The 23,100-nt window shown below is 39.4% G+C and overlaps 1 protein-coding gene across 4 annotated transcripts in view; it reads right to left on the bottom strand.

Annotated features, from left to right (window-relative positions):
- IQGAP2 (IQ motif containing GTPase activating protein 2) overlaps window positions 1–23,100 on the bottom strand; it is a 289,919-nt gene that overhangs the window by 59,527 nt on the left and 207,292 nt on the right. For 3 of the 4 annotated variants that reach the window (XM_035014676.1, XM_035014674.1, XM_035014675.1), the window contains 5 exons: window positions 23,004–23,094; window positions 17,930–18,097; window positions 14,717–14,859; window positions 12,696–12,866; window positions 123–206 (listed from right to left, as the gene is read on the bottom strand). In XM_035014676.1, coding sequence (XP_034870567.1) covers window positions 123–206; window positions 12,696–12,866; window positions 14,717–14,859; window positions 17,930–18,097; window positions 23,004–23,094 — 657 coding nt within the window. The remainder of the gene's footprint in view (window positions 1–122; window positions 207–12,695; window positions 12,867–14,716; window positions 14,860–17,929; window positions 18,098–23,003; window positions 23,095–23,100) is intronic. The other variant, XM_035014677.1, reaches the window with a different exon arrangement.

The following is a 23,100-nucleotide window of genomic DNA, read 5'->3' as shown; positions in this document are numbered from 1 at the left end:
GGACTTAATTCTGACTTCAAGACTCTTATGTATTCTTTTTATAATCTGTATTCCAGGAGCAAAACTAAAATGAAGAGAAAGGTTTAAGTCAAGCACTGGATAAGGTAGGAAGGGATATTTACCTTCACAATGGAATCAGTATTATCAATCAACATTTGCCGCCTGCGCGAATACGCTTTCCGTTGTTTATGTCCCTTCCAACAAGCCTGTGGGAAAGATCAAGTAACAGAATTACTTATGTGTAACAGTTTCCCACTTAATTTTAGAAAGCACAAGAACAGAGCACATCTCAGGAGACAGTGAGTTGGAACACTGCCAGGGGCCTTCCCTTCCAAATAGCATGTGGACACCCTCACTGGGAGGTGGACATTATATTGAACAGCATGTACGAGCTCACAGCTTATCCCAAACTTGGGAAAGTACATTTACCAGGTAGAAGCCCAGTTTCCCATTTGAAAGCTTAATTTTACCAAGGCTCTGGGTGGCAAGAGTAATAATAAAATGGAATTGCTCTGAAACATACAAAGAGATGAACTGAGTATTGCTATCATGTGGTAACAACAGAAGATCCTTCAAAGTAATGACTAGTATCTTTACTCCAGCAAGTACCCCACCGTGGATGGCCCAGACCAAGGAAGATAAATGCTTGACTAATTTGTAACTCTGGATCCCTGAAAAAAGGAGTGCTGTGATTGATCATTTATTATCTTATCTATTTCTACATAAAGTTTGGTGATGTTTCATCAACAAAGCTTTACTAGGTTATCACCATTAAAGAGAACTTTTATAAGCGACATTTACAAAAACTAGACACAAACTGGTATGTTTAGAATGATTAAATACAAAACTAATTTAAGTTTATTCCAATTCATTTTTGAGAATCTTTTTATTGAAACTTAACTTTGTAACTCACTTCAATTCTCTGGTTTTGTTTTCATGTTAGAAATGAAATACAAGTTTCTTGTTAAAAAGGACTAATACAAAAAATCAAATTTTTTTTTTTAAAGATTTTATTTATTTATTTATTTGACAGAGAGAGACACAGCGAGAGAGGGAACACGAGCAGGGGGAGTGGGAGAGGGAGAAGCAGGCCTCTCGCTGAGCAGGGAGCCCGATGTGGGACTCGATCCCAGGACCCTGGGATCATGACCTGAGCCGAAGGCAGACGCTTAACGACTGAGCCACCCAGGCGCCCCCAAAAAATCAAATTATTTTTATAAATTTCATGTCTACATATGTCAATCTACCTCATCCATTCTTTTTAAAAAAAGGTATGTGGAATTTTATTACCATTTAAAAAATATGTCTTGTAATGATTCAAAACAAAATAGTACAGTAAAAAAAATGATCAACTAAGCACTTGTTCCAGACTTCTCCTCTCAATTAAAATCCTTAGAAATGACAAAGTATTTTAAAAAATACTTTCTTCTTTTTGAAATAATTAGAAACTCACAGGAAACTCCAAAAATAATGGAGTTCCCCTAATGGTAACATTTCACAAATAGGCTTTTAAAGCTAATCACTATAGTCTTAGAAAAGAAAGCATATGGATCAATAACTCTGAGGGATCCTGGAAGACAGAAGGTAGCTGGAATTGGACTTCAAGAGGAAACCACAGAACCAACATCTACCAAAATGTAAGACCATCTACAAACAACGTAGGATGGCTATAACCTTGAGGGAGCCTTGGGCCGCACTCAGAATAACTTTGGGTAAGTTGTTACCTTATCCACTTGTCAAGCAGTGAATAAAATAGCAGAGATGGGAGAGTGGGGTTCAGGCAAAGTACAAAGGAATACAGCCTTTTTGAGGGAATTTAGCAATATCAGATTTAACATTATTTAGTCTTTCACCAAGTATTTCTTTTTTTTTTTTTTTAAGATTTTATTTATTTATTTGAGACAGAGAGAATGAGAGACAGAGAGCATGAGAGGGAGGAGGGTCAGAGGGAGAAGCAGACTCCCTGACGAGCAGGGAGTCCGATGCGGGACTCGATCCCGGGACTCCAGGATCATGACCTGAGCTGAAGGCAGTCGCTTAACCAACTGAGCCACCCAGGCGCCCATCACCAAGTATTTCTAATTTTCTTTTATCTAGCCTAAGAAAGGCACCACTACAGAAGAAATATATGTAAGGGTTTTTGCTGCAGCATTGCTTGTAATACTAAACATGTGCATAGAGCAGAATCTTTACAAACGGGGAAACAGATCAACTGCAATTGCACTCCTAGTGAGCGATGCTACATGGCAGTTAAGAAGAATGAAAGAGGGTCACATATATTGACTACAGCAATGTTCTGTATCTTGAGGAACAACAGGATCTCCAAGATACAATGCAAAGAAAACAAGGAAACTGTAGTTTGCCACAAATACTATGATATGACCTGTTAAGAAAAAAAGAAAAACATAAATAATATCTATTTCTATGCAAAGAATCTGTACTCAATGCCTAGAAAATGATGTACTAGGATATAGTAGAGAAAAGGTGTAAGGTAAAATATGCCTATGTACCTACCACTTTTGTAGCTACTCTACAAAAAAACTATTAATTTTTTGCTATGTATTCTCTGAAATGGGCAAACATAGGGATATGCATATATACTCTTATTGTAAACAACCTTGTACACACATTATTATGTATTTTGTATGGATTATTCCATCAAGATAGGTTAATAGATGGGGGATTACTGGCTCAATAGTTGATATTTAAAATGGATAGCTACTGTCAAATTGCCCTCCAAAGAGTGTATGATAGACAGTTCTTTCCCCAGGGTTTCACTGAACTGACAAAAATGAAAAAGATTGATGCTGTCCAAATTGACTGATAAAAACTGCTCTTCATTTTTATTTATACTTTGATCTCCAGCAAACCTTACTTTCCTGCACATACCTACCCCATTTATAATACAATTGTATTTTGTCTATATACCTTTTAGTACCATATAAGACAGTGTTAAAATTTTTACTTCAACTGTCAAACATAATTAAAGAAATTCAAGAGTAGAAGGAAAATATGTTTACTCACAATTTTACTTTGTTTTTTTTTCTTCCTGCTTTTCCAAAATTCTTTTATCATTTTCTTTTTTGTTTAGAGAACTTTCTTTGCTATTCTTTTAGGGCAGGTATGCTAGTGACAAGTTCTATTAATTTTCCTCTTCATCTGAGAATGCCTTGATTTCCTTTTCATTCCTAAAGAGTATTTTCGGTGGATAACAAATACTTTGTTGGACAGTTCTTTACTTTCCATGTTGTGCCATTCCTCCTCATCTCCATAGGTCCTTATGAAAAATCTTCTGTCATGAGAACTGTTTTCCCCCTATAGCTAAGCTGTCATCTCTGTTTCATTGTTTTAAAGATTTTTAATTTTTTTTTTTTTGTTTTCAGAAGTTTGTGATGCATCTTTGGGTAAATTTTTTTGACTTTATCCTCTTTGGGGTTTACTCAGCTTCTTGAATCTGTGGTTCTGTGTCTCTGACCACACACAGAAACTTTTCAGACATCATTTATTTCAGGTTTTTTCAGTACTTCCTCTGAAACTCTGATGACACAAACATTCAATCTTTTTTTATGGTCCACAGATGCCTTGAGGCTCTGTTCATTGTTTTTTTAATCGTTTCTCTCTGTTGTTCAGATCTAGTAATTTCTATCATTCTATTTTCTAGTTCACTAATTTGGTCCTGTGTTCCTTTCATTTTGCTGTTGAGTCCATCCATTCAGTTTTTTATATGTTGTTCTATGTCTTAGTTCTAAGATTTGTTTTTTTTTTCTATCTTCTATTTCTTTGTTGAGACTTTATATTTTTTCCTTTGTTTCAAGTGTGTTCATAATTGCTTACTGTAACATGGCAGCTTTAAAATCTTTGTCAGCTAAATTATAACATCTCTGTCATCTGTATTGGCATATATATATTTTAAGATTTTATTTATTTATTTATGTGGGAGGGGGGAACATAGAGGGAGAGTGAGAAGGAAAAGCAGACTCCCTGCTGAGCAGAGAGCTCAACATGGGGCTCGATCCCAGGACCCCAAGATCATGACCCAGACGAAGGTAGACACTTAACTGACTGAGCCACCCAGGCGCCCCCGTATTGGCATCTATTAATTGTCTTGGTTCTTGAAATGTTTATTATTGTTTGAAATGTGGACAAATCGGATTATTATGTGATGACTAATAAGACTCTGGATCTTATTTAACCTGTTCTAGGTGGTTTTCCCTGACATTGTTCTGCCAAGGGAAGGGGGTGGTGGTGCTGCCTCATTACTGGCAAGGAGGGGTGGAAGTTCAGGTTTTCTACCTAGCCTCTATTGATATCTGAGGTGGGAGCTGCTTATTACTGCTGCGTGGGAGCTGGGAGCTCTAACTACGCCCCAAGGCTGTGCCAATTCCACTTTGCCCAGGAGGGCTGTGTTACTACTCCTCATGTGCCTTCCACTGATAGCAGAAGGCTTTGCTGGCAGGTGGCCTCATTACTACTGGGCTGTCATCAAAGTCCTGACTTTCCACCATGCCTTCTTTGACACCACCTAGCAAGGAAAGGGAGGGCTGCCACATTACGTTTGTGAGCATGGAAATTCAGGCTCTGTGGGTATCTGGGTACCTTGTTAGAGTCTACTAGGGTGGAAGGCCAACCTCTCGACTTTGTGGCATGAGTGGTAGGTATGGGGTCACAGTTTTTTTTTTTTTTTTTTTTTTTTCCTGTGCTGTTTGGCTAGAGTAGAGTGGTTATTGTCTAAAAGTTTTGTCTTTCTGGGCTGCACCTTTCCTGGTCCTTTGGCTACAGATAGCAGGCTTTTGCTGGAGTTTCTGCCTGCACCCACTGGCATTTCCATTTTGCCAGCCTCTGCAGCAACAAGTCTGAGATATATGAAGCTAAAAGAAAACCACAGAACTCACCTCCATGTCCTTCCTTGGGTCTCAAGGTTCCCAAGCCTGTCTGCCTTTCCTCTCTCCATTTTTCACAGTGTTATGTTCGTTTACAAATAATATCTGGGGCTTTTAGCTGTACTTAGAGCAAAGAATAGGGAAAAGTAGCTGTATTCTACATTCCCAGAAGTGGGAGTTAAGCCCAAATAGTTTTTAAGTACCCAATGTTTTAGAGTTTCCTAAACTATTAAGGCCATATGAATTTATTCCTTGATAGATTACAAGATTAAAAAAATCAGAAATTTAAAAAGTAGTTATGATTCAAGAGGGCCACCTGAAAAATTATTAAAACTGAGTTCTTCCAGGTGATTAGTTATAAAATGTATATATATACTTGATTAATTTTCTGCATGTGAAAAATAAACAATACAACAGAAAAAAGATGACATTTATGATAGCAAAAAATAACTAATGGAGTAAACCTAAGAAATAGGAATAAATTTAATGCTATATGGTGGGAAAGATGAATAAATGGAGAGATATACTGATTATGGAACTGGAAAATTCATTATTGTAAAGATGCCAATCTCCTCGAATGAACTAAAACCTCAGCGTAATGATTACAGAAAATTCAGGAACGGGTCTGGAACTTTATCAGCTGCCTTTGCACTATTGAAATGAGCACGTGTTTTTCTCTTTTAAGCTATTATGATGATAAAGAATTATACAGGAAGGTGAATTATTGAGGATTTAAAACTGGAGTGAGCTTCACAGTGCTCTCAAACTGTAATATGTATACAAAATCATCAGAGGGTCTTTTTAAAATGCAGATTTGAGTTTAGTGGGTGTGGGTGGGGGTTCCAGGTAATGACAGTGCTATATATGCTCTACACTTCAAGTAATAAAGATCTGAGCAAAGATAAAGGATTTTTAGTTGATGGCCCATTTAGAAAATGCCACCATGGGATCTCTCGGTATGGCATTTCTGAGATCATTGGAAAAACTGATCTCTGATGTCATCAACAACTGCTTGCAAAAGTGTCCTGATGGCTATAGAGACTAGGGGAAGGGGACCCTAACTGTGGGTTACTGGATTCCACGGCAAGTTAACTAGTAACACATTCATTGTGATGGGTCTCATTGGTGCTTCCTGTTTTTGTGGGTGGCACTTTTAAAGCACAGAAATGTGAAAAAAAAATATAAATATAAATATACCCCACTTTTAAATCCAAACTGGAAAGCAAATAAGGTATTAGCATTAGCTCAAGTTCTTCCTTCTGCTTTTCTGGAATTATCTGAACTCCAGAAACACTATTAATCTTATTAGCTCAGATTTACAAACCTTCTGAATAATCTGTTATAGTAAAGGCTGATGGGAATATTGATGCATTCTTATATTGGTAGAACGAACCCATTTGTCCATTCTGTACTATTTTTTAATGTACTAAGGATTCAATGCTCAACAACAGGATTTTCCTGGAGATTTCATTTTGTATTTCATCTCTTTATTGATTATGTAGATTTCTCTGGAATCATTCTACACTTATGAGTATTTTTATTGTTACCTTCCCAAACCAAGGCAACTTTGCTGGGTATAGAGATTTTGGTCTCTAGAAGTAGAATACTATATGCCTCTTATTTATCAAAATTACACATTCTTTTTCAGTTTGTAAGTTTTTGTTCCACCAGAACTGGCTTTTCTTATTCAGTGCTACTAGAACTCCTGTGCTAGGCCATGAGATTGCAGGCTTTTCTTTAAAAAAAAAATTTTTTTTAATTAACATATAATGTATTATTTGTTTCAGGGGTACAGGTCTGTGATTCATCAGTCTTGCACAATTCACAGTGCTCACCATACTATAGTGGTGGTATAGCGGTATGGACATAGAGGTATGTCCCTCCCCAATGTCCATCACCCAGCCACCCCATCCCTCCCACCGCCCCCTCCACTCCAGCAACCCTCAGTTTTTTTCCTGAGATTAAGTGTCTCTTATGGTTTGTCTCCCTTTCTAGTTTCGTCTTGTTTCATTTTTTCCTCCCTTCCCCTATGATCCTCTGTCTTGTTTCTCAAATTCCTCATATCAGTGAGATCATATGATACTTGTCTTTCTCTGATTGACTTATTTCGCTTAGCATAATACCCTCTAGTTCCATCCACGTCATTGCAAATGGCAAGATTTCGGTTTTTTTGTTTGTTTGTTTGGTTTTGGTTTTTTTTGATGGCTGCATAATATTCCAGTGTGTGTGTGTGTGTGTGTGTGTGTGTGTGTTATGTGTATACCACATCTTCTTTATCCATTCATCTGTTGATGGACATCTAGGCTCTTTCCATAGTTTGGCTATTGTGGACATTGCTGCTATAAACGTTGGGGTGCATGTGTCCCTTCGGATCACTACATTTGTATCTTTGGGGTAAATACCCAGTAGTGCAATTGCTGCATTGTAGGGTTAACTCTATTTTCAACTTTCTGAGGAACCTCCATACTGTTTTCCAGAGTGGCTGCACCAGCTTGCATTCCCACCAACAGTGTAGGAGGGTCCCCCTTTCTCTGCATCCTCTTCAACATCTGTTGTTTCCTGACTTGTTAATTTTAGCCATTCTGACCTGTGTGAGGTGATATCTCATTGAGGTTTTGATTTGGATTTCCCTGATGCTGAGCGATGCTGAGCACTTTTTCATCTGCCTGTTGGCAGTTTGGATGTCTTCTTTGCAGAAATGTCTGTTCATGTCTTCTGCCCATTTCTTGACTGGATTAGTTCTTTGGGTGTTGAGTTGGTAAGTTCTTTACAGATTTTGGATACTAGCCCTTTATCTGATATGTCATTTGCAAATATCGTCTCCCATTCTGTTGGTTGTCTTTTGGTTTTGTTAACTGTTTCCTTTGCTCTGCAAAAGCTTTTTATTTTGATGAAGTCCCAACAGTTCATTTTTGGCCTTGCTTCCCTTGCCTTTGGGATGTTTCTAGGAAGAAGTTGCTGCGGCTGAGGTCGAAGAGGTTGCTGCCTATGTTCTCCTCAAGGATTTTGATGGATTCCTGTCTCACATTTAGGTCTTTCATCCATTTTAAGTCTATTTTTGTGTGTGGTGTAGGGAAATGGTCCAGTTTCTTTCTTCTGCATGTGGCTGTTCAATTTTCCCAACACCATTTGTTGAAGAGACTGTCTTTTTTCCATTGGACATTCTTTCCTGCTTTGTCAAAGATGAGTTGATCATAGAGTTGAGGGTCCATTTCTGGATTCTCTATTCTGTTCCATGGATCTATGTGTCTGTTTTTGTGCCAGTACCACACTGTCTTGATGATGACAGTTTTGTAATAGAGCTTGAAGTCCGGAATTGTGATGCCACCAGCTTCGCTTTTCTTTTTCAACATTCCTCTGGCTATTCGGGGTCTTTTCTGGTTCCATACAAATTTTAGGATTATTTGTTCCATTTCTTTGAAAAAAGTGGATGGTATTTTGATAGGGATTGCATTAAATGTGTAGATTGCTCTAGGTAGCATAGACATTTTCACAATATTTTTTCTTCCAATCCATGAGCATGGAATGTTTTTCCATTTCTTTGTGTCTTCCCCAATTTCTTTCATGAGTATTCTATAGTTTTCTGAGTACAGATCCTTTGCCTCTTTGGTTAGATTTATTCCTAGGTATTTTATGGTTTTGGGTGCAATTGTAAATGGGATCAACTCCTTAATTTCTCTTCCTTCTGTCTTGGTGGTGGTGTATAAAATTGCAACTGATTTCTGTGCATTGATTTTATATCCTGCCACTTTACTGAATTCCTGCATGAGTTCTAGCAGTTTTGGGGTGGAGTCTTTTGGGTTTTCCACATAAAGTATCATATCATCTGCAAAAAGTGAGAGTTTCACTTCTTTGCTGATCTGGATGTCTTTTATTTCTTTTTGCTAATTGCTGTGGCTAGGACTTCTAGTACTATGTTGAACAGCAGTGGTGATAGTGGACATCCCTGCCATGTTCCTGACCTTAGGGGAAAAGCTCTCAGTTTTTCCCCATTGAGTATGATATTTGCTGTGGGTTTTTCATAGATGGCTTTTATGATATTGAGGTATGTACCCTCTATCCCTACACTGTGAAGAGTTTTAATCAAGAAAGGATGCTGTACTTTGTCAAATGCTTTTTCCGCATCTATTGAGAAGTTCCTGTTCTTTCTTTCATTAATGTATTGTATCACATTGATTGATTATCTAATCAGGCTTTTCTAATTAGATGCTGTTTATTAAAAATGATTATGGGTATAAAGTTGGAAGAAAGGAGTTATTGATGAAAATGCAAAAGGAGACAAAATTTTAAGCCATTTACAAGCAGCTTTTTGCAGACAATTAGAGACAGAATGTGTCTACAGAAGTGTCAATCTCCTTCTCTGACTGGTATCAGAACATGCGGGAAAATTTATAACAGCCATCTTTTTGTTATTTTTTTTCTTACCATAAATATATTTTCTGTGTAATGCATATTTAACAAAGTACTCTTTCAAAATATCTAGACCTCAGAGGCTACTGCTCTGTTTTACAGATTTTATAATTGTCCATCTCTAGAAAATTTGGCTTGCTAAATCGGTTGCCTTGCTTGGTAATTGGGCATCCAGGACAGTAATATTCAAATTACCAACTCCAACTTCTGAAGCACAAATTCTTGTGTGGTCTCTTAGCCAAGAAAGCCCTCAACATTGATCTCTTTTCATTCTCAGCTTCAAGGTAGAAAATCCACTGATCTTCTAGAGTAGTCACTTACATTAAACCAACATGATGAAGAACTGTCCCACCAGTTCATCCCCTTCCTCCCCACCTGCAGACTCTCCTGTTGCTCCGGGCCGTCTGAAGGTTGCTTCAGAGAAGCTTGCTTCTCTTTCTGTGCCAGGATGCTTGTGGCACTCTCTGAAGTTCAGTAATTCCCTAATTCCCAGGGCTAAGTTTGGGTGTTTGTCACTATTATGATTTTTCCTAAGAAGTGGCATTCCAGCATTCCTCAGTTCAAGGAAAAAAACAAAACCAAACCACAGCTATCTATTTTTCCCCATTCAGTTTTGCTGACGTCTTCCCTTATCATAACAGCAGTCTCAATGTTGGCTCTGCTATCTGTCCTTGGGGCCATCAACTCCTCATATCTGACACTACTGAGCACCTAAGGGCTGCACACTGTGCCAAGTCTGTTATGTCAATGATCCCACTTGATTCTCAGAGCCCAGCCACAAAATGAGTATTATCATTTTCAGATGAGAATGACATTTCAAATGATCTATTCTTTTCCTCAACTTTGAGAGTTTTCTCAAGCTGTCCACATGCTGCAGTTATTCTCAGTGTTGGTTGTGCATTCTGCAGTCGTGAGTTCATTTACATTCTATAATGTCACTATTTCTTTTTCCCTCTTTCGATATCAGTTGTCTTTCGACGTTTTGTCTTGTTTCACTAAGTCCATGTCTTGTTCAATTCCTTGAAAGCATGAAAGAACTTCAGCATAAAAATTCTTCTGTCTCCTGGACAAGAGTGTCCTTAAATATTAGTTTACTTAATTTATATTTGCAACTTATATTCATTTTCCTTTTTTTTGAGATAAAATACTACTTTTTAAAAAAGATTTTATTTATTTATTTAATTGCCAGAGAGACACAGCGAGAGAGGGAACACAAGCAGGGGGAGTGGGAGAGGGAGAAGCAGGCTTCCCGCGGAGCAGGGAGCCCAATGCAGGGCTCAATCCCAGGACCCTGGGATCATGACCCAAGCCGAAGGCAGTCGCTTAACCAACTGAGCCACCCAGGTGCCCCATAAAATACTCGTTTTTGTTTGAGATTATTTTCTGGCTCACTCATTTGTAAATGTAGAGATTACCAGGGCCTTCTCACCGCTCAAAAATAGTATGGCATTTTTCTCTCTCACTGCTCTCAAGAGATTCTCTGTCTCTCTACAGGGAGAGAGATAGGACACCTTACATTACAGGGGGAAAATCCTATGAATGACAGTGACTTTCTCATGAGACACCTTGGATACCTTCTGATATATTCCATAAGTACTGAGACAGAGGACTGGCTAATGACGCCATATATTCTCTGTACTACTATTCAGTTGTTTGGGAGGAGACCGAGGGTGGTGGAGCTGGGGTGTGGCTACCCTCAGCCTGGGAGCCTTCTCTCTGAATTTGTTAAGACTACTGTGTCTGGGACTCATTCAGCCAGCTAGGAAGATTGAGCTCTTTTATGGAGCTCTTTTATGGAAAAGTCCTCACATTTCAGATCATTCCCCTAGTTCAGGGTAGATTGGACACACTGACAAAAAAATGAGAGTAGCATAATCCCCTTTGGTTCATGCTCTTCTGGTTTAGTGGGTCAGCAAGTTTCTGCTGAATCTGTATTCATCTCTAGTCTATAGCTTGCCCTTATACCTCCTGCCCTCCTCCTTAGAAAACCCTTAGAAGAGTAGGAAAAAAAAAAAGGAAGGAAGGGCGACTTCACAGTTCTATGGCTTCTTCTTCAGTATTATTGGCTCTGCTAAGATGGAGGAAAAAAGGCTGCAGATCATTGCTTCTGCCCTTCTCCCAAGCCCTCTCATGACTTCGGCCCCGGGTCCCAATATCAGATGGATTTTATACCAACGTGCCCCAAAGAATGTTCTCCAAATACAATACAGCTCCATGCCCGAGAGTGGACAGCTTAGGGTTGGTCCAAATTGTGTCAGGTTGGCTGACAATCTATAATTCTGTGTAAAATTAGAGCCTTAGCATCAGTGTAGAGGATCTTATCTTCAGGCTTTTTTTTTTTACTTCCTGTATGTTTTGCCTACCATTTGTTTAAAGAAGAATAAAGTGGAAAACTTACTGGTTCAGCTAATAAAAATTCTTTGTCAGGCTCATGAAAGAAATTTCTTCTAAAAATTAATCATTTCTGCCTTCTAACATCTTAAGTTCTGAACAAATCCAAATATTTGAGCGCTTATCATACACAGGACCCAAGAATATAAAAATTTAAAAAAGTTATTTCCTGTCTTGGAACAATATTATAGTGAGGTGAAGGAAGCAGGTAAGTACACCAATGATCACAAAAGAGGAATCTTCAACTTAAAAACTTCCAGTGTGGGAAATTTCTTAGTTATTGGCCAATGCAAAAACCCACCAAATGCTTCCCGTCAAAAATAGTGTCACTTTGGATGCACAGAAAAAGACACATAGTCCTTTGGAAGCCAGCATGGTGGTTGGTAGAGGGTGGTAGCGAAATACAGAGGAGAAAACATCTAAATTTGGCCAGTCCCTCTCCTGGCAACCAGAAAGTTCAGAGTAGTCATGCAAGCTTAAGAACGGCTCAAAACCAACCAGTCAGGAAAGGAGGATTTCTCCTGCAGGCCTAAATGAAGAGTATGTAAGGGAGAATGTATTCTTGGAGAGGCTAAATCCATTTCATTAGCTCTTCTGTTCTTTCTGTCTAGAAGAACATAGAAACAGGGGCCACTCAACATCCATTAGCCACCGAAACACCAATTCATAAAGCACCCGGTTTAGAGAGTAGATGATACAAGGAGATCCAGCTTCTTAGAGAAACAGGATTTCAACTCCGATCTCAGGAGTCCCTCTGGCTCCGACTAGGTTGGTGGCAGGCAGACCTTTGCGAGTCCACAGTGCCCCTTGATGGTCTCCAAAGGTGAAAAATCATTTAACGTCTTTCCCATCTCTGAGCCTTACTAAAACAGATTTGGGGGCAATGATTAAGGGAGAAATCTGCAGTCAGATTTGTTAATTAGAATGCTGGTGGTTGACTGTCATACTATCAAATGAAGCATCTTCAGGGGGATAGGACAGTTTGCTGTAACTAGTGGTAGGTGGTTCACATACCTGTATTTTGACCACATGCTTTTCTTGTTCATACAAATATGATTTCCTAGCTTCGTACTCTTTCCTAAGAAGGGATCCTGCACTTGTGGCTTGAAGGCGAAGAAGCAAATCATCAGACGCAGACCACATCTTCTTGCGAGCGTAATCTGTTGTGACTTTCTCAACAATGTCCTGGCAAGAGATATTTCTTATGGTTACACTTCACACATCAGGTGAAAGGAGCATAGAGAACAGCGTCTGGAGATTATATCTCTGAGAAAACGATATGGGTAACTCTTTCCGGCCTGGTTTAAAAACAGATTTGACCAGAGCCAAGGGATGAACTGGCTTAGCTTCTTTCTAGCAACGTGCTTTTGGAATCCTCTGAACTTGGTGCTCAGGTGCTCTGAGAATTTGGTTGAGTGATCTCAGGATCTGGAGGCGGAGGTGCCGGCAAGGACCAGGTGTGAGGCCTGAGCTCCAGAATGTAAACGGGACAAAGATGATTACAGTATGAATATGCATATGCATCACCTCCTCCCTCGCCAGGGCTGCCAAGGAAAAGACTGCAGTGGCCATGAAGTCTTCTGGCTCCTCTGCCCCCTTTCTTGTCCAGGCCAGAGTTGGCAGACCTCTGCAAAGAGCCAGGGGCTCAAAATAAACTTGGGGGAAAATAAAAGACTTGGGGCAGAAGGAAAGGGGGTGGGAGAGGAGAGACAGGCACTACCATGACCAGACAGGGAAAACTGTCTGAACGAGAATGAATGAGGGAAAAGGAGGAAGGGGGGACTGTGAAAAGTCTTTATGTGGATTACGAAATGCGTTTGCTTTTTATGTTCTTTGAGAGATGCAAGCCAAGACTGGACTCACTTCCATGGCTGATGCTCTCATCCGGTGTGACTGCAATCAATGGGTGGCTAATTAAAAAAATTAAAACTGATCTCATAAAAAATGCTTAAAAACCTTCAAAAGAAGACATTTTCACATTCATGAAATCAGTACTTTTAGACTGTCTAGAAGAAATAATTTTTTTAAACAGTGTAGATCTTCCACTTTTCAATAATCCTAATAGAATGATGCTCAGTTTCACAAAGTGACTCCTAAGGCATCTTTGGACGCCATTGGAGCTATTGTTGGCTCCGAATTATAACCCTATGATGCTGCTTCTTCACAGTTTGACACGTCTTTTCAACTACAGCATCTGGTTTTTACAGTTTCATTTTTCTACAAAGTAGCACCGATAATGCACTGCCACCTTAGTATTTTCTTGTAAACTGTGGCAATCTTGAATATTTGAAATTAGTTAATTAACTGTCTTCTTGTCATTCAGGAGTTCTGGTGGCTCTCTCAGCCCCAGGCCATAGGCTTTTTCCGGAGTTTTAGCAAATATACTGGTGATTCCATCCACAAAGTTGCTATACTGCAGTATCTTTGATGCTGGTGACTTTTAACAATTTTGTAAGACCTACATTTGTGTGTTCTTTCTTTCCGAAATGGGACTAAACTATTATTAGTATTTTCTCTTTGAACATACTACAATGCATGCATCAAACAGCAATAGTCACATCTTGTGGGTCCAACTTTGGTCTCAAGTCCAAAGCAATCTTGTGAACATCTTTTCAAGAGTATTTCCCCCCAGAAAGCATTACTGACTTTTTAAAGGACATACATGTCTCTGTGGTAGGCTGTGAGGGGGAAAGAAATACGACTTTCCAAATACTGACAACCAAGAAATTACTACTAACTGAACTTTTGGGTCAGGGCAAACCTGAAGATTGATTTCTTAGGATCATGTACCATTCCAAACAAGCGACAGAAGCTTTCTTCCCCTTGATCTGTCTGGTGGTAGTATGCCAACACAGAAATAATTGTAAAAGTTAGTAGCCACGCAACCACATCCAACTGCATTCATGAAGACTTTACTTTATGTCCAGCCTTCGATAAATCCGTTATTTCCTCCCATCCCTTCCATGATTCAAAAATAGAAAGGCAATCACACTTATTTTTTCATAGTACAGTTTCATTAAACACGAACCTCCTACCTCAATTTCTTTTGCCATGAGCCATGATTCTTTAGGCGAGTATGGTTCAGGTGTGACCCAGGAACTCTCTTTTGAATCGATGTTGTAGTAGTACTCATATTTATCCTGCAGGCTAAGTTTGAGCCATGAACCTTCAGTCGACACTAAAGAAAGAAATTTGTTATATTCTAGAGTGAAACACTGAACTTTTCAACATTAATGTAGTTTCTCCAATACATAAAATAATCTAATGAACAATTTTTCACCAAGCATTCAGATGGCCTAAATAAAAAAAAAAAATGAGAAATGACTCACTAAAATGAGTGAATTCTTTTTTTTTTTTTCATTTGTTTTTTTTTTTTTAATTTTTTTTATTCTTATGTTAATCCCCTTACATTACAACATTAGTTTTAGATGAAGTGTTCCATGATTCATTGTTTGTGCACAACACCCAGTGCTCCATGCAGAATGTGCCCTCCTAAATACCCACCACCAGGCTAACCCATCCTCCCACCCCCCTCCCCTCTAGAACCCTGTTTGTTTTTCAGAGTCCATCGTCTCTCATGGTTCGTCTACCCCTCCGATTTCCCCCGCTTCATTCTTCCCCTCCTGCTACCTTCTTCTTCTTCTTCTTCTTTTTTTTTTTCTTAACATATATTGCATTATTTGTTTCAGAGGTACAGATCTGAGATTCAACAGTCTTGCACAATTCACAGTGCTTACCAGAGCACATACACTCCCCAGTGTCTATCACCCAGTCACCCCATCCCTCCCACCCCACCCCCCACTCCAACAACACTCAGTTTGTTTCCTGCGATTAAGAATTCCTAAAATGAGTGAATTCTATGTTTTCAATGGCAGCTCTCAATTCAGCCAAATCAAGAGGAGGACAGAGGGATGTCTAATGCTAGGGCTCTGGACCTCAAACGTCTCATGAGGATGAGAAGAGTCATAAATGGCCAACAAGAAGGAAAAACAAACAAAGAATATATGTCCCTGGTAGATGTGAACAGCATGAAAAATGGACAGAGAAGACCAATGAGCAAGAATCTTTTTGCTTAGAAAGTCTTCCAGCAACTTCTCTGAGAAGGAGTGACCTGGAAGGACTGTGACCCATTATTTAGGGAAAGCCAATGATCTTCATTAAACCAATGCAGAAGTGACTCATCTTTACAGACAACTTTATCTAAAGTAAAAACTGGCATATGCAAACACTAAGGTCACTAAGTACGGAGAAGGAAAATGTCCTGGTTTGCCTCACCTTGCTCTACATGACCACACAAAATGAGAAAAAAAAAATTGCAGAAAGGACTTAATTTGGGGGGGGCGGAGAATGTACTAGAAAAAAAAAATCTATGGCATTCATGACTTAATTAGTTAAGAAGAGTATCTCCTCCTCATGAATCCATGGGCTTTATTTCCTATTTAGAAATCTGTTTATTTTGCTGAATGGCCATGATTCCTGTCCCAGACCAGCGAGGTAAAACAACCACAAAAATAAACATAAAAATGATCTGACCTGGATCAATCTAAACCAACTGCTGTCAAGTGAGCCTTGGAGTAAATGTCTTTATAGGGAAATTGAAGTTCAAGTGAATTTCCTTATACAATATTTAAATGGATTCAAATAACTAAGCAGGGGTAACTTCAAGGCCCTTGAATGTGTGTTGATTCTTTATTTGGTTTTAAGTGCTTCTCAACTGTTCTGTGTGTCACTGCCCAGGAAAAGAGATGTATCTCTTTCCAAACGGGCAGACAGCTGTTATCTGTGTAGAAATGCTGGCCTACTAGAACATATATTGTACAGTCAAATGAGGATGATCACAAGTAATCATTATGGATCTGAGGTAACTCCTAGGTTTCTGAATTGGGAATCTGGGGATATATGACTACATGCACCAGAATATGGCACAAAGGAAGAGGAGTAGGCAAGGGTAGTGGACAGAAGATTAATTAAGCTTAGGCCAAGATGGACTTGAAACTGAACTTAACCCCTGCATTAGTACTGTTGCATAAGTCTTTTTCCATGAAGGATGAGGTAGGGGACACTACAGTGACTCTGGATGAAGAGATGTGAAGGGAACAGAGAGGAGCTCAAAGGTGAGCAGATGCCAAGTTAGAAAGAATGGCCAATAACCCTCCTCACACTTCATTAATGGGCAATTTGCTGAATTGAGGGGTGCAATCTCTGAGTTGGAAATACATCAGATAAACTTAGAAGTACATAGTGTACTATGGGAAAGACCTCTCGTTGAACTAAAAAAACCCTTTTTATCCTCCAATTCTACTTCTTGGGCCATTCACATAGCTTCCCAAAGAAGAGTAGTCCATGACCTATGACGTGGTGCAAATAAACACTAGCCTGTGAGTCAGGAGACACTTGGATCCTTGATAGGACATGAAGTGCTCAGTAACAATCTACTAAAGGAACGGTGGACTATCAAAAATTAACCTCTTTGGGTTTGTCATAGTCTCCCTCTGACCACAATCTCATGAATATGTTTCTAAATCTGAAAAATGAGTATAAGGCTCATGATCTCAAAGCTACTCTCCAGAGCTAACACTTCATGGTCTGCCATTGGATTGAACAGGCATAAATACTTGCTGAGGTTATTGATCTGATCCCTTGGAGACCAGTTCATTCTACTTTATTCCACATTTTCAAAATTACTCTTTACTCCTACTTAAGATTGTGCAATCATGGACCATTTGTTTCAAAAAGGATAAAGAGAAATATTAGTGTCAAAATCAGTTTGTATCACTAGAGAAATGGATCAATAAGCAAGCCCTAGATAAAGCAAAATCTCCTTAAATACTGTATTTTCTCAAGGTTACGGTAACACCCATGTATAGCCACCAAGTTAATCTGAGCTTTTCAAAAAAAAAAAAAAACTACGTCTAAAAAAATATATTATTTTTTCTTAAAGATTTTATTTATTTATTTGAGAGAGAGAGAGAGTGAGCACAAGCCAGGGGAGAGGCAGAGCGAGAGGGAGAAGCAGACTCCCCGCTGAGCAGGGAGCCTGATGCAGGACTCGATCCCAGGACCCTGGGATCATGACCTGAGCCGAAGGCAGACATTTAACCGACTGAGCCACCCAGAAGCCCGAGACAAAAAAATATTTTAGAAATGTTCATTTTAAAGCAGTATTTGTCTTAAAATTAATACAATACTACTGACAGCGTCATATTCAAAATGACATTTAGTTGGTGTTAAATGACTAAAAAGCTTACCACTTTTAGATTTGTGCTCTTTTGCCTTTGCAAGGGCATCACAGTACTTGTCAGCACATTCAGGGATTATGTCATTTGTGTTAGACATAGAAGACTTCAAAGCAGACAAAATATCACTTGGCTTTTCTTTCTCCAAACACTGATTAACATCGATGACCAGTGTAACCCCTACATCATGGAAAAAAAAAAAGTTTGTTAATGGTTATCTTCTACTTACCCTAGAGATGCGCAAAGATACAATTCAACCTTTCAGGAACGCATTGGCATTAAACCTTTTTTAGCCTTTCGGAGTATGCAACACATATACCCAAGACGGTCACCAACTCACCTACCAGTTTAGGTTTTAAGAAGAACAAGGTCCCACAGAAGCACAGTTTATTAAAAATCATGGTATTACCAGGTTACTCTCATGTGGTGTGAAGACACTAGGTCCTACTCACTGTAGTGATCTCTAAGTGGAGTAAATGCATACCAACAGTAGATATGCAGTCCTTATGTAGGTCACTAATCTTAGGAAGACATTTATTTATTTTAGAATAAGTAAAAATCCTGATATTTTCTTGTATAGCACTAGTACACTTCACAAGATTTGTCATTAACCACCTAAACACATGTTCTAGAAAGGCAACAGGTATAGCTGGTGGGCATACACAATCAACTTAATTCTGAAGCCAATTTAGACCTAGAAAACATCTTATCCCATTTTAAGTTTCTGTCTCTCCCCATAAATCAAACCACACTGAACTCTTGCATGTCTAAACAAAGTTAACATGGTGAATTCTTTATTATCCACTTTAGTTCCAGCTAAGAATATTCTGGCCTAACCAATGAAAGTACTGTTTTCACAAACCATAAATGCACTGAGTTAGAAATCTAGAACGAAAAAATGGAAGGAACCAGGTTAAAATACTTCGTAGACAAAAAAAGTTTTTGATGAAAAGGGGAGAGGTGGATATTCTTTTCTTTTTTTTTCTAACACACACACATGTCAAACTCTACCATACACATGCTTAATGGTATATTGATGTCATCAAATTATGTTCACACGTACATGGAAGTACAAAAGCTGAAGGGGCAAGAAAAATGGAGTTTGACTTTCAACAGCGTAGAATCAAGGTCACACAAATCTGGAACAGTACATATAGAATCAAGAACTTCTATAGCAAACTTCAACTGCTGCAGAACAAAAGGCAAAGCAGTATGCTCTTGTGTTTATAAGAGTTAATAGGAATGGATCAACAGTTCCCCTTTCCTCTTCTCCAGGAAAGCTTTCGAGGATGGGACAAATGTGGTCCTGGTGTTTGAGAGGTTTGTGGTCTCAAAGCAGCAGGAGGGACAAGTAAATGACAAAGAATCCTCATGTGAATTACATCTGACAGCTTCAACTAACCCAGTAGAATGGTGTATTCCTTAAAAGATGGGTATAATAGGGCGCCTGGGTGGCTCAGTCGTTAAGCGTCTGCCTTCGGCTCAGGTCATGATCCCGGGGTCCTGGGATCGAGCCCCACATCGGGCTCCCTGCTCGGCAGGAAGCCTGCTTCTCGCTCTCCCACTCCCCCTGCTTGTGTTCCTGCTCTTGCTATCTCTCTCTCTGTCAAATAAATAAATAAAATCTTTAAAAAAAAAAAAAAAGATGGGTATAATAAAGGCACCCATTTCTTGCATCTAGAAATGTGCTTTATCATGGAGTACTGACCTGTGAGTGGTGGGTCCACAGGTTCATTTTCTAGGTAACTGAAGCTTCTTCTTCCTCTTAAAAGAACCATTTTCCATGAAAAATCTAAAGCCCCGGAGAAAACCCTAAGAGAACAGTGTCTCTTCCTGCTCATCATTTTATCCACAGTCCCTGGTCCACAGTAGGTGCTTAATGTTTGCTGAGGGCTGCCAGAAGAGTCCTTCTTGTCACTATACTGTGCTATAATACCCTGAGTGGCTCAAGTACTATGGAGGTGTTTGGGCTTCTTTGTTCCTGCACTAAATGGCCTCAAACCCCTCTGCTTTTTCATTGCCCCCTCCTGCCCCACCAGTTCTCTTCTTGCTGCTGTGTTTGCACGGAGCAGCCAACACCTAACTGCCTGGTAATTTGTGGCTTCTGATGTGCTCTGAGCTGGGAAGAGACACAACCGAACTTGTTAGTGTCACGCCTGAGAGAAGAACACACAGGCTCCAGGTATCTGTCCGAGGGGTCTCCAACGAGTAGAGGAAACCAGGTCCAGGGCACAGGCTTTGAGACATCGATTTTGATTGCTTTTTTGCTTCATCTGTGGGATGTGGTTTAGTTCCAGATAATTGAAGATGTCAGATAAATGGTCTACATAAAGTCAGGGATGTTTGTGGTAAAGAACAAATTAAGAAACCTCCCATAAATCTCCTAAGAGACCCGAAAGAACTGCTTGTGTTACATCTTAAGCCATATACTGGCAGTCTTTCTCTAAGGCATGTATTCTCTCCCAAGAGGTGAAATAATCCCTAGCAGGGCAAAAAATTGGTTCTTTGGGGGGAGGGGGCAAAACATCTTTTTGTGTATAAAGCATAGGCCTACATATGGTACATGAACAGATACACAATTTATCTGTGGTATTAAAATATCATGGTGGGAAGTACTTAGGGAAAATCTATCTAGAAAGATTCCTTGGGGTACAATGATGGGAGAAGGTTGGGAAATACTGCTCTCAGGAGTCAAAAGTAGAGACAGACCTACTTTAAGAAAACAAGAGGCTCCAGTGGACATGAACATGGGCCCAAACATAGGAGACTTGAATTACTCTGTCCTTTTAAGTCTTGTCTGTGGTAAAACATATAGGGCAACACTTTTTCTTTTATTGGATTATCTGGGAGTGGGTTTGAGGCTTACAACATGTGACAAGAATCTGTTTCAAGTCTTCATACAAAGAATGAAGAATGCTTTTAAAGGTAAGATTAAACTCCTTTTTGACAAACTGGAAAATTCTCATCTCGATGTCAGAATATAGAAGGTTTTACTTCAGAACATCTTTTTGGTATTATTTATCATAGAAGATACTACGTCAACTCTTCCAAGGCACAGGACAGAAGTGGAAGACAGGATTTTAAATGTGTAGGTCGGGAGTACACCCTCACACATAGTTGAGAAAGCCTCTGCCTTTCAGAGTCAGTAGAACCATGAGTGTCTCAATGGAAAAAACAGAACCAACTTCACACTTTCAGGCTACAGGTAGGAAGAACATGAAAAAAATGAACGAAATGACTTCTAAATTGGTTTGATTTCTAAGAGAAAAAGGGTAACCCTTTCAGGCTGTTTGAGTGCCTATTTTTACCACCTCATTTCTTAAAAGTATTTCTTCAAACTATGGCTTCCTTTAGGTTTATATTTAAATTTAAATCTCTTAAGGACACATTTCAAATTTATCTTATTTTTTCTTAAGGATTAGAGTGCTAGAACGGAAAGACTTCAAAGACCCTAAGGGTATAAAAGTTCAGGTTGGAGAAAGGCACATATTTTCCCAGGCTGAGGAAATAAAAACCAGATGTTCCCCAGGGATGCTTCCAAAGTTTAAAAGCACATCTTTGGGGGCAAGACTAAGGTATCTCAACAGCATTCTATGACCTTACATCCTAATTGTGCCATGAATGGACAGGTTAATGAACAACACTTCCAGGAATCTTCATTTAGGTAGGTTATTTGTATATGTAGAGTGTTAGTGTATTATTCTCGAAGCTACTCTAGAATGCCATGTGATTTTTTCACACTATTCCTCTATGAAAAGAGAGGCTTAGAATAAAATTAAAAGCTTAATCATATGAGCCAATGAAGGGATTCGGCCAGGTGCGGAGTATGTCCATTCCACTTTGGCATTCTAGACCTGGGGAAGTCATCATGGCTGGTTTGAGGACCCACTGGAAGAGAGAGCTAAAACCCCACTGATCACCTGACCTCCGTGAGCCCCTACTCTGACTGGTGGACCACAGGGATGTTTTGGGTTTCCTGGAATTAGTATCCGTTCAGAGCCAGTGTCCTATAATCCCTGAAAAGTCTGATTGTGTCCTTTCACCTCAGCACAGCCACCACAGTCAAAGATCGTAGACCTCTTTAGGGGAAGCCTGGAAGAAAGATGAACTGTGTAAAGTTTTGATAGTGTAGCAGTCCGTTCTCAAGAGGACTGGGTCTCCCCTTCATTCAAGGGGTTCTTGGTCTGTAAATGATTAAATACGGGAATTGATTTAGGGGACAAGACTCTCTGCTCTTGTTATTCAAGTTACACTTCTGTTCATTTGACCTAGAACCCTTCTTCCACTTGTATAAATCAAGTATGAATTTAGGAGACGGTCTCTTTCATTTCTAGGAACACCATGGTCAATCAGCCAATTCCATTGGTCTCTGTGAGTCAGATTATTCTGAGGACGGCTTTGACTCTGCTCTCCACTACAGCAACCACACCCACTTGCCTCTGGTGATTAAGAGCTGCCACCTGGCCTCTAGGGCCTGCCGCAGATTTTGGACTTGCCAGGCTCTCCACAATGGCATGAGCCAATTCCTTAAAATAAATCTCCCTCTTTCTCTATATATGTGTGTATATAAATACTACATACTTTCCAGAGAAACAACTATTTATCTACACGCACACACAGATACACACAGATATAGGACTATATATATAGCTGTGTTTATTTTTTTTCCCCCCAGAGAAAAATATGTATGTAGTTCTGTTTCTCTGGAAAATCCTGACTAATACAATGGAAGACATGGAAGGGAGGAAAGGCATTTACTAAGCAGATTGGGCTAGTTTCCTAAGGACCAAGATAAAAAAAGGGCTTGCTCACACTACAAATTTCAGAGTTTAGGAACCATTTTTTGCTTTCTGGATTTTGTTCAGCAACACCCTCACATTTCATTAGTTAGCCCCTAATCACTGAAAAGAGTGCCACCACCAGTGAAGCTTATTTTTGTATAGACACTCAACAACTGAAATTGCTAAGGATCCAAATCTTTTCAGATACTAAAACTACAGAAGTTAAAAAATTATTTAAATAAAAAATAATTCAGTGGCTTAACCAGCAAGGCAAATGGGGCCAGCAAAAGGAGATGAGGGCTTACATTGTTTTGCTTTGTCCTTGTCCATGTTGGCCTCATCGACCGCATGCTGTATCTCATCCAGCCAAAGAACTTTGGAAACACTCTCCGAGTCCTGGGA

The sequence above is a fragment of the Mirounga leonina genome, unplaced genomic scaffold (assembly GCF_011800145.1).
Source record: "Mirounga leonina isolate KUSES-001 unplaced genomic scaffold, KU_Mleo_1.0 Mir_168, whole genome shotgun sequence".
Taxonomy (NCBI): Eukaryota; Metazoa; Chordata; class Mammalia; order Carnivora; family Phocidae; genus Mirounga; species Mirounga leonina.
The sequence above is the reverse complement of the archived record's forward strand: the minus strand, read 5'-3'. Positions and strand labels throughout refer to the sequence as shown.